Source organism: Canis lupus, chromosome 21 (assembly GCF_048164855.1).
Source record: "Canis lupus baileyi chromosome 21, mCanLup2.hap1, whole genome shotgun sequence".
In the NCBI taxonomy this organism is placed as follows: Eukaryota; Metazoa; Chordata; class Mammalia; order Carnivora; family Canidae; genus Canis; species Canis lupus.
The window spans coordinates 13965210-13976742 of NC_132858.1; the positions used below are offsets into that span (position 1 = coordinate 13965210).

Consider the following 11533-nt stretch of genomic DNA (forward strand, 5'->3'; position numbering starts at 1 on the left):
TATTTCTGTATTTTTAATTCTAAGATGAATGTCTTCTACATAATTGTAGGAACCAAGTACAACTCCTATATTAAGTAGTGAAATTAAATAATTTTACAAGTATTCTGTTTCCTTTTGATTTAGTTGAGTTTGATTTTCACATCCATAGCTTTTTGAATGAGTGGTTTATCAAACATTGGGTGGGGGTTCTGGCCTAAAGCAGAAACATGTGCGTTGGTATAGCTGAGAAAAGAGTCATTTTCATGTCACTGAAGTTTTAGAATTTGGCCAGGTGTTTCCTCGAGCTGAGGGTCAATTTAGGACATCTGTACCACAAAGAGGTGACAGGTGATTCTCACCCTTTTCTTTTCCCTTTAAAAAATAAATCCAGGGCAGCCCCGGTGACGCAGCGGTTTAGTGCCGCCTGTGGCCCAGGACGTGATCCTGGAGACCCGGGATTGAGTCCCGCATCGGGCTCCATGCGTGGTGCCTGCTTCTCCCTCTGCCTGTGTCTCTGCCTCTCTCTCTCTAGCTGTGTCTCTATGAATAAATAAATAAAATCTAAATAAATAAATAAATAAATATCCAGAAGACTCCTTAAAGTATAAGACTGACTCTAGCCACCATGCAGGGGAGCCTCATAGGAAGTCCCTGGAGTATGGGTGGATCTATCATCTTATAGACGCCTCTCCCTTAAAGCACTAAATAAGACTTTACCTTTTTTACTCCATTAGCCACCCACTACACTTAGCCTGACTTTCTCATCTCTGCATAGCTTGCTGGCTGCAGGATCACTGGGAGAGCAATTGCAAAGACTTTAAAAAATCCTCTTTATTACTTTTTTTTTTCAGTTACAGAAATAGACTGGGGCACCTGGTGGCTCAGTCAGTTAAGTATCTGACTCTTGATTTCGGCTTAGGTCATGATCTCAGGGTCAGAAGATCAAGCCACATGTCAGGGTCTGCACACTGGGTATGGAGCCTGCTTAAGATACTACTCCCTCTCCCTCTGCCCTCCCTGCTTGTTCACACATGAGCATGCTCTCGCTCTCGCTCTCTCTCTCTCAAAAAAAATGATAAATTACAGAAGTAGAACAGTATATGTTGCGAAAGTTTCAAACCATAGAGAAGTAAATGAAATAAAAAGTAAAAGTTTCCCTTCATTTCCTTCCATACTGTGTTTCAGAGATAACCAGCATTATAGAGTTTGGTGTGATTTTTAAAATTGTGTGTTGTATAAATACAGTTTACCTGTATGTAATTTCGTTTTGATGTTTAGCAATTGATACCAATATTGGTATCAAACTACGAATATTGTTATATAGTTTTATTTTTTCCACTTAATTTATGACTGACATCTTTCCATGTCTACATATTATCTAAATCTTTTTTTTTGTTGTTTTGTTTTGTTTTGTTTTGTTAAGTAAGCTTTATACCCAATGTAGGGCTCAAACTCACAACCCTGAGATCAAGAGTGGCATGTTTCACCAGCTGAGCCAGCCAGGTGCCCCATATCTGTTTGTTTTTGTTTTTTTAAAGATTTTTATTTATTCATGAGAGACACACAGAGAGAGGCAGAGACATAGGCAGAGGGAGAAGCAGGCTCCAGGCAGGGAGCCCAATGTGGGACTCGATCCCGGGTCTCCAGGATCGCACCTTGAGCTGAAGGCAAATGCTTAACCACTGAGCCACCCAGGTATCCTGTCTCTGTTTTTTTAAGTGGATGCTTAATTTTGTTTTGTTTTGTTTTGTTAGCTATTAGATGTTATATGGATGTATACCATAAGTCATTCAACTAGTTCCTCCCACTTTTAAAAAAAATAATTATTCTTTGAATATACTTGACTGTGTATCTTGATAATGTCTTTTTAAATTTTTTAATTTTTTTTTAAGATTTTACTTATTTATTTATTCATGAGAGACGCAGAGAGGGAGAGTCAGAGAGATAGACAGAGGGAGAAGGCAGACACTCAACCACTGAGCCACCCAGGTTTCCCTAGATTTAAAATTTTTAGATTCTGCCAAATGCCACCCCAAAGACTATACCAGTTTATATCTCCACCAGCAGCATAGGCGAGTATGGTGCATTATTACTGTCCTCTCCCAGCCTAGAAGTCATGTCTAAATACCTGTCCTGCCCCTCTCCTTTACCTGGTGTTCTTAAAGCATTGTGGAAAGTAGGGGCAGTAGTCTTCATTTTTCACCTGGAGAAAACTATAGAGTCAGACTAAGGCTAGAATTCTAATTTTTACTCAGATGCTTTATGACCTTGTTCTTCATGAGGCTTTTAGGACCTTAGTAACTCAGGTAGCAGATTAAACCTGGTAGTCTTGTGTGATCCTTTTTCTTTCATTTAATATTTATGGAGCACATACAAATCCCAGGTGCTCTGGGTATGCAGTTATAGCAGTGAATAAGGGAGACATGGTTTCTGTTGCCCTTACAGGGTTGACAAGCCATTGGAGAAGTCATCTATTGAAACAAAGTGTCATAAAGTATGATGAGCTTTATGAGAGAAGATGCTCAGAGGCAGGTGGTATGGGAATACATAGCAGAGGGTCTAGGAGTTGTGGATGACCCCTCAGAAGTGACCTTTGAGTTTAGACTTGAAAGAAATCGGAATTAACAGCTGGAGTGGGACTTGGTGGGAGTAGTGAGAGGGTGGGACTTGGTGGTGTAGTGAGAGGGAAAAGGAGTCTCACATTACTCCTTCACTTCTGGCTTGGGCAGCTGGGTGAATGGTGACACCATTTACTCAACTAGGGGATGCAGAAGGAGGATCTGCGCAAAAGGAAATGCTGACTTCAGATTTGGACATGATAAGATCCAAGGTGCTCCCTGTGAGCCATCCAGATAGAGAGAGGTTCAGGAACTCAAGAAGATGGGTCTCGTATGGAGAAAAATTTGAGAACCATCAATGGGGTCATAATAATCATTGCTATGTTTTTTATATTGTAATTATAGTGCTGTCACAGTATTCTAGCTCTAGGGCACTTCCTATGTGCCTGGCTTTGTTCTGAGAAGTCTGTGCACATTGACTTATTTAATCTTCACGTGAGGAAATGTAGATGCAGATCAACTTGTTCAGGGTGACACAGCTAAGTAATGGGACAGCCAGAAACCTAACATAGTCTGATCTTAGAGGGAGAATGTTGAACAAGAAGAGAATGTGAAGGGGGCACCTGGGTGGCTCAGTCAGTTGAGCGTCTGACTCTTGATTTTGGCTCGGGTCATGAACTCTCAGGGTTGTGAATCCAGCCTGCATTGGGCTCCACGCTGGATGTGGAATCTGCTTAAGATTCTCCCTCTCCCCCTCCCTGTCCCCGCTCACACTCACTCTCTCCCTCTGAAAATAAGTTAATTAATTAATTAATTTAAAAGGACTGTGGTATTTAAAAAAGAATGTGAAGGAGGAGTTTGCCTTTTAATTTATATCATCTTGTGTCATAGAATATTTTTTGCAATAAGCATTGCCTATGTGTCATTTATGTGATTAATTACTTAAAACACTTATGCAGAACTGAGGCTGAGCCAGTATTAGAAAATGGTTCCATTTTTTTCTCCTGCCATAATCCCCCCTGCTTTGCGCTCATCCACAGAGATGGTTCCTAAGATTGGCCCATGGCGGCATGAGACACCCTCTCAAGTCTAGAGCATGTATGAGGTGACAGACATGGGGTGAGGTGAAAATTGAAACACTGATTGAGCTTTCTTCCTTGCTCACAGGCTCCTCTCAGTGATTCCTTCTTTTTTTTTCAGTAAACCTTTTAGTGGACAGTATGTCCAGCAGTTTGGTGTTTATGTCTCCAGCAAAGGAAGACTATGAGCATAAATCAGAGAACCTGACCATAGCAGTGCCCCCAGGGCCAGTGGTCCCATCCTTTCCCCATGGGAAACAGGGTGGTGTGGCCTGGGATGATGGAGACTCTAAGAGACAAGAACCACTGACGCACTCTGTGCACTTCTCCAGGTGTGTGATGACTGTGTGGTGTTACGTAGTAACATCGGAACGGTGTATGAGCGCTGGTGGTATGAGAAGCTCATCAACATGACCTACTGTCCCAAGACCAAGGTGTTGTGCTTGTGGCGTAGAAATGGCTCTGAGACTCAGCTCAACAAATTCTATACTAAGAAGGTACCCATGAGCTCTGTTTGGGTGGAGGGTGGGTGCTGAGGGCAAAGTATTGAGTTCCCTGCAAGGAAGTTAAAATCCCACAGTCCACATGTTGAGCCCCACTTTGCCTCTGGCTGTGGTGTGGGATACGTAAATAAAGTTGTCTCTGGCACCCGGGCATCGGCCCAGGCCCTTGGCAGCCATTAGAGAGCAGAGCAGGGAGACCCTGGAAGGCTGGGATGACGGGACAGCTCTCTCCCCTGTGTGCCGCAGTGTCGGGAGCTGTACTACTGTGTGAAGGACAGCATGGAGCGGGCTGCTGCCCGGCAGCAAAGCATCAAACCTGGTGAGCAGAGAACGATTCCCCAAGCGAGTGCTTTCTGTTTATTTCTGTCCGTCCTTCTGAGCGTCAGAGGCCTGACAAGGGAGTCGGGCATGGGTGGCCCACCTCCCCAGTGAGCTGATCACCTCCTTCCCCACCACAGGCCCTGAACTGGGTGGCGAGTTCCCTGTGCAGGACATGAAGACTGGTGAGGGTGGCTTGCTGCAGGTCACCCTAGAAGGGATCAATCTCAAGTTCATGCACAACCAGGTAGGTGCAAGTGGCAGCACCGGCTTCCTGGCCCTGTCGTTCCATCTGCAGCAAGGCTCAGTGTCCGGGTCCCATGCTTTCCCAGTGAGCCTGAGGGCCTGTGGGGCTAGTGGGAGGATCGGAGCAGCTGCACCAGAGAGAGGAATCAGAGGGAGGGCACAGTGACCCTGGCGCCACCGTGAAGGTGCGGTGGGGAGCCTCTGCGGGCAGCAGGCTAAGAGAGGGAGCCGTGGTGGCTAGGCTGCCTCCACCCATTAGACTCAGCACAGTGTGAGTGGGAGCGTCTCACTTGGCCCTTCTTCGCACAGTGTCTGCCTTCCCTTATTCCCAGGGTGTGCTTTTGCTTGGTGGTTTCGCTTCGAGAGTCTAGACCAGCTGATCTCCTCGCGTGTTTCTGGCGTGCGTGAAGCGCGTGTGCACATGCACGTGTGTGTGTGTGTGTGTGTGTGTGTGTGTGGCTCGTGTCTGTCCTACCTGGAGTATGTATGTTTATTTGCCTATTTCTCCTGCTGATTCTTCTTTCTGCTCTTCTCGTCCTTCTGAGTGTCCCCACTCTGTCCCCTGCTTCACAGGCCCATTCCCCTTCTTTTGACTGGGGAGCACTTCAGAATACATCTTTCTCTCATTGTGATTCCACCATAGGAGCTGACTTTTTTTTTTTCTCTTGGTCTTTTAACACAGTGTTACTTTTTCTCTCAGTGGACATTCCTTAAGCTAATTCCTTTCTGAGGCCAGCGCATCATCCCAGGTCCGTTCCCAGTTCTGACTCTTCACACAAGTGCCTTCCCTCCCCCTTTCCTGATGTACTGGTTCCTCCCCCTGAGGCTCTGAGCCAGGTCCGAATGTGCAAAGCACCACAGCCCCTGGCCAGGCAGCAGATACTCAGGGGAGGTGAACACCTGGGCTCTGTGGCTTTCTTCCTCCCCTTGCCATGTTAGTTTCTTCTTCTAGGAATCTCACTGGGCAGCTTTGGTGTGATGGTATATATCCAGCAATATATTTACTATCTGTGACTTTGACATACTAAATAGTGTACTTGAGACCTTAGGGTCCGCCCAAGGAGAGGTTTACTGGAGTACTTTTCTGGAACACAAAGGTGCCAACACTTCTTGGGGACCAGGCTTCTGACCGCATTTTAGTGCCGTGGCTTCCCCCGATGCCTCACCTTCTGAAGAGGAAATCTTGTTAAACAACACCCAGCCCCCTATGGGGTCTCCTGCTCTGGACCGACCTAATGTCTAACCATTCCACAGATATGTACAAGCTGGTCTGTAGTTTAAGACTTTGCCCTAGAAGAGAGATCCCGCAGAGAGGGGGGGAGTCAGGCCCCTACTGATAACAAGAGAACGGCCTTGGGGTCCATCTTCCACCACGAACAGTCCGTTGGAGTTGAGGAAACGTTGGACCCTCTGGTAGACTACTACAGGGTGGGGTAACAGATAGATCCTTGGAGTCACGATGTGCTTGGATTCAGAGCCCAGCTTTGTTATTCACGGGCAGATAAGCTTTCTGATCCGATGTCCTCCTCTATAAAACGAGACTACTTACACACTGGGCCACATGGATGTAAGGATGCCAATAGGATTTGTAGAACTCCTAGTAGGTGCTCCTAAGCAGTGGCTGTTATTCTATCACCGTGTACTTCTTGGGAGAGCCTGGATTTTGTTCGAGGAAGATATGAACACCTCCCACCCCAAGGACAATCCGAGGGGAGCTTTGCGCCCGTGCCAGCCCTCTGCGCCGGAGGAGGATGCATGGAAGGGTAGAGAGCTGATGGGCTGAGTGGGGAGACCCCTGGGGCACCGTGTCCTCCAAGCGCTGCCCTGGGCAGAGGGTATGGGCGGGCAGCCCAGGACAGCAGAGGGGCCTTCGGGTTGGGTTTGACCATTAAAACTAACGCCTTCATTTCTCTCCCATGCTTTCTCCTCCGGCCAGGAGCGGAAGGTACATGCCCTTTCTGCTGTCTTCGCTTCTTAGCGCTTCTGAGTTGTGTGTGTGTGGATTCCTTCGGTCCTCCCTTGGAGAACTAGGTCTTCTGTGTGGGGGTGGGGCTGTAGCTGGGAGAGCGGGGCGTTGTGGGGCTGGGGGAGAGCCTCCGGGCCTGACCCCACCCTCCCTCCCTCTCTTGCAGGTTTTCATAGAGCTGAATCACATTAAAAAGTGCAATACAGTCCGAGGCGTCTTTGTCCTGGAGGAATTTGGTAATTACACTATTTTGCTCTTAGGTCTGGACTCACATGGCAGTAACTCAAACCTCGGCGCTCCAGAGGAGGGACTTAGAAGAGCCACCTCTGCAGAGAGGTCAGGAGGCTTAGGAGTGTTAGGGAAGAGAAGGGAACCTGCGATGAGCAAGGGGAAGGAGGAGGAAAGAAGAGCGAGACAGTGGCTGCTAGGGAATGGGTCCCAGAGGAGCAAGTGGCCTTAGACGGGGTTAGACTTCAGAGACGCTCCCACGGAGGCTCCGTGAGCTGGCGTCACCTTCCCTTGGCCAGCTGGTGCTCAGAAAGTTCTGGGGCAGAGCCGATGGGCAGTTTCCAAGCTCTGCTGTGTTCATGTTGCCTGCTGAGCTCTTCCTAGTGGCCCAGTGCTCCATCCAGCCGCCCTGGCGCCACCCCAGTGTCTGTGAGCCTCTGTGCCACAGGAGCGGTGCATGGTGGACCAGGCAGCCTCATTCTAGAGGGCAGGGAAGCCCAGTGGGCCTCACAGGCAGGCAGGGCAGTTGTCGCCGAGGCTGGGAGCCAGCCTCCCTGCAGCCCAGCGCTGACGCTGACCAGTGGTGTAGCGGGTTCTCACCCTGGGGCTTTGAGTTCCTGCTGTGTTTGTGCTTCATTCTTTTGTGCCCCTCATCGCTGCTATGAAAACCTTCGTTCTCCAGCAGGTAAAGTGACCTCGGCTCTCGTGCTGCCTCCCCCCAGGCCCCCGCCTGGGCCCTGCAGGGGGTGGGACGGGCTCCCTTCAACCAGACCAGCTGCTCACATTGCCAGTTTGTCTCATCCCTCTTCTCCCCACCCTCTTCCTCCCAGCCTCCCCCACTCCCCCACCCTCGTGCTGGCTCACTGGTTCTGAGTTTTCTCCACCCGAACCCCACCCCCCACCCCGTGCTCCCTTCTCTCTTCTGCCAGAGAGATATTTGGGGGGAATCTTTCAATTCAGGAGAAGGACCTGGGCTTCTTGCTCTACCTATGATGAGTTTTTTCCCTTTCCACCCTGGGTCCCCCTGCATTCTACCTCCCAGGGTCAGAAGAAGATGTGGCCAACTCTCATCCTACCTTTTCTGGCCCCCAGGGGGACGCCACGCCCCTCTGCTCCCATCTCCAGGGGCCATCAGGATGGCTGAGCCCCGGGGGGCCTTCCTCCTTCCTCTGGCCAAGCAGAACCCCTGCATGGCTGGGGCAGGGGTGCCTCTTACTTAGCCTTGCATTCCGGGCTGTGGACATGTGTGTATTTTGCCTGATGCTCCCTGTCACCTCCCTCCCCGGGTGCCGTACTCGCCTGTCTTCTGCTCGATGTGTCTGCTCCAGAGCCCTCTGACGCTCTCCCTCACACAGGCAGGCCTGGGCCTCTCCTGCCACTCAGGGAAGGAAGCTTACAAGTCTGGTGGGTTTAGTACCATGCCACTTCTTCATCCAGCCTAAGGACCCTCTGCATAGGGGCTGGGAGTACAGGGAACCATGCTTAACATGAACAGTTTCGGGCCGGTAACAGGAATGAGTTCTGGGGCATCCCAGCAAGGTGAGGCACAGGCTAGAGACAACTGTCTTCACCCAGCCAAAAGGGGGGAAGGCCCCACCGCAGCTCCTCGGGGCCCTGGCCAGTAGCAGTGAACGGGCTGGTGAAAGGCCAGCCCACTCCCGTGCTGAGGCTCTCGAAGAAGCGGGTAGAGTCGCAGCCGTGGAGCAGGGAGCCACAACAGACCTCACAGGTCTGGCTGAGGAGTCTGGGGCAGTGTCCTCTCGTCCCCCAGCGGCGGGGCAGAAGCTGTCATAGCGTAAGCTGCTGCAGCCACTGGGACAGGCCACAGTGGGGACGGGGACCCTGGTGCCGGGCGCTGCCGCCTGGGGGAGTGTGGCACTATCGCTCTTAGTTTTGAACTTTCTGTTTTGTCTCTTGCCCGTCCGGTTTTAGTTCCTGAAATTAAAGAAGTGGTGAGCCACAAGTACAAGACACCAATGGTGAGTATGGCACCCCGCCCGGCAGGCCAGTCTGCGCAGGGCTCCCTGGGGACCTTCACGCAGGCGTGGGGCGGGCCCTCTGAGAGCATGGGGTAAGGGGGACGAGGAAGGCTTGGAGAGCTGAGTTTGGTCTAGATGCCACAGGTTCAACTGAAGCCGAAACAAATCTTCAGCCCCGGGAGAGAGACACACATGCAGATTCCCTCTCCCTGCGGCCAGCTGTGAAGCCTGAGCCCGGCGTGAGGGCAGAGTTTCCTGCTTGGCAGATCTCCACACATGGAGATGTCAGCATGTCAGGAATTTGATCTGTCTGGTTTTTCTCTCCCCTCTAGGCCCATGAGATCTGCTACTCTGTGTTGTGTCTCTTCTCGTATGTGGCTGCAGTTCGTAGCAGTGAGGAAGATCTCAGGACCCCACCCCGGCCCGTCTCGAGCTGATGGGAGGGGTTAAGAGCCCCCCAGTCCAGGGGTTGCCCTTGCGTCTTCTGTTCGCAAGGGCATGATGCTGCGTGTGTGTTCTCTGCAAGGCCCTAGCCGTGGCTTAGTTGGTTCACAGTTGTGTGTCTGAGCGTGTCTTAGTGTCTGTTACTGAGCTCGGCTGGTTTCCTCCACCTGCTCCCTCTCCACTCCCAGGAGACCAGCCTACTGTCCCCTCAGGGCTCAGGAGTGATGTCTGTCTGTCCTTTGGGCCAGTGGCTTCTAAGAACTCTGAGTACAGTACGAGCCCACCCTTGCGTGTCCCTGAGACATTCGTGTTGTGGTTCCTCGTCCTTGGTGTTACGACCCTCCCATGCAGGACTCTGGCTCTCCATCCTCTGTGACCCGGCGTGACTGGGTGCTGGGCGAAGTCCCCCTTGGTGCGGAGTGGGGGAAGCTTGAGGCCTGCCTCTGGGGCGAGAGGTGGACAGGGAAAGGCAGGGAGAGTCACGGGGCAGCAGAGTGAGTGGCGGCCTCCCTCCTTCCATACACATTTCCCAAGCTGGCAGCTGCTGCCGCTGGGCCTCCACCACTGTGGTGGAGCAGCACCCAGGGGCTCCTTTTCACTGAGCAGCAATCTCCCTAAGGTCTGCCTTGCTTTTGGCATCAGAGAGCAAAGTGGTCAGGCTGGGAGTGCCCCAGAGACCACTGGCTGCTACCTTGCCCAGGGAGCAGGGTGGGGTGGGGAAGGGCTGAGCTCAGTATACACAGCAGGGTCTGCAGGCAGAGTCTCCTGGCACTGGGTGCCAGAGGGAGGGACAGCCTGGGAGTGGGCAAGAGATAATTGTACATAGTTCAGCTCTACGTTATTTATAGAAAATGTACAGATGTGTGAATGTGAAATAAATGTCCTTAACTCTCCTTGGCTCCTGATTGCCTTATATTTCATGATACCTCCTCCTGGCCCAGGCCTGAGGAAGGCTGCCCCTGGACTCGACAGAAGCACCCCAGTTCCAGAAGGAGATGAGATCATGCCCATCCAAGTCTTGGCATGCGGAAGCCCCAGCCTCCCACCCTGCTGCTGACTCAGCGGGGCTCCTCACCTGGCCTCCTGGGGCTCCTCACCTAGCCTCCTGGGCTCCCAGGGAGAGGTTATGGGAGGGGCTTCCTGCCCTCTGCCCCCCAACCCTGCAGGGAGCTGCTGTGCTAGGAATTGGCCATCAGAGGAAGCAGCCAAATCAAGACACCTGAGCAGGGAGTCAAGTAGCAGTGAAGGAAAAACCAAGGCTCCCCTTGCCCCTCACAGGTGTGGTCCAGAGAGGTGAAGCAGCTTGGTCAGGGTGTCATACTGGGCCTGGGGCCCCGTGCTCTGAGCTCTTGGCCAGGAGTGCCTTGGGTTGTGTGGAACTCTGACAGAAGGCACCCTAGGACAGAAGGCACCCTGACAGAAGGCAGTCTTTCTGGAATTTTTTTTTCTTTTTCTTTTTCATAGAAAAACCTCTGGCACTCCCAAGGCAAGAAAGACCATCCACTTTTTTTTTTTTTTTTTTTTTGAGAGAAAGACTATACTTTCAGGGATCATTTCTATAGTTTGTTACTAGAGAAGTTTCTCTGAACATATAGAGAAAGAGAGTGCACAGGGAGGGGCCAGCAGAGAGAATCTTAAGCAGGCTCCATGCCCAGCTCGGAGCCCCATGCAGGCCTCGATCTCATGTCCCTGGGATCATGACCTGAGCCAAAATCAAGAGTCAGATGCTTAACTGAGCCACCCAGGCACCCCAAGACCATCCACATTCTTCTAGGGCACCTCTGAGACCCATTGGCTTCTTCCCAAAAATAAACTGATGATTGAATTTAGGTTCCTATGTGGGGAAGGAAGAGCAGAAGAGGGCCCGGATCCCAATATCTTGTGCCGGACAGGACCGCCTTCTACTGGGAAACAGGTGTGAAGAGCTGTAGGCCTGCTGCACACCAGAACCTCGAAGCAGCCTGGTATAGCTTCATTCCAGGCTTTCTAGGCACAGAACCACATGGAAGTTCAGCACCGCCCCTGTCCAGGCTGCTGTGAGCACAGGTCAGCAGGGCAAAGACAGTACAGAGCACACGGGACCAGGCAGGAGAGCCTTGGGTTTCTGCTCTGTTGCTAACACACTCCCCCCCCGTCACTGGCCCAGCTTTCCCCATCGGGGGAACGTACACAGTGGGGGGAAGACTAGGTTTCTTCTCGTGCCTTATGAATTCAGGATTCCACCATCAGCCTC

The 11533-nt window shown here is 51.3% G+C and overlaps 1 protein-coding gene and 1 pseudogene across 50 annotated transcripts in view; both read left to right on the forward strand.

Annotated features, from left to right (window-relative positions):
- The window catches only part of MADD (MAP kinase activating death domain), a 41684-nt gene extending 31491 nt beyond the window's left edge, over positions 1 to 10193 (forward strand). For 26 of the 50 annotated variants that reach the window (XM_072790616.1, XM_072790617.1, XM_072790618.1 and 23 more), the window contains 6 exons: positions 3949 to 4113; positions 4366 to 4438; positions 4578 to 4684; positions 6816 to 6885; positions 8810 to 8856; positions 9189 to 10193. In XM_072790616.1, the coding sequence (XP_072646717.1) occupies positions 3949 to 4113; positions 4366 to 4438; positions 4578 to 4684; positions 6816 to 6885; positions 8810 to 8856; positions 9189 to 9293 (567 nt within the window). In that variant the 3' untranslated portion in view covers positions 9294 to 10193. The remainder of the gene's footprint in view (positions 1 to 3948; positions 4114 to 4365; positions 4439 to 4577; positions 4685 to 6815; positions 6886 to 8809; positions 8857 to 9188) is intronic. The other 24 variants (XM_072790630.1, XM_072790632.1, XM_072790633.1 and 21 more) reach the window with 1 other exon arrangement.
- Positions 10194 to 10831: 638 nt separating this feature from the next.
- On the forward strand, positions 10832 to 10904 carry LOC140613665 (small nucleolar RNA U3; annotated as a pseudogene).
- The last annotated feature ends 629 nt before the right edge of the window (positions 10905 to 11533 follow it).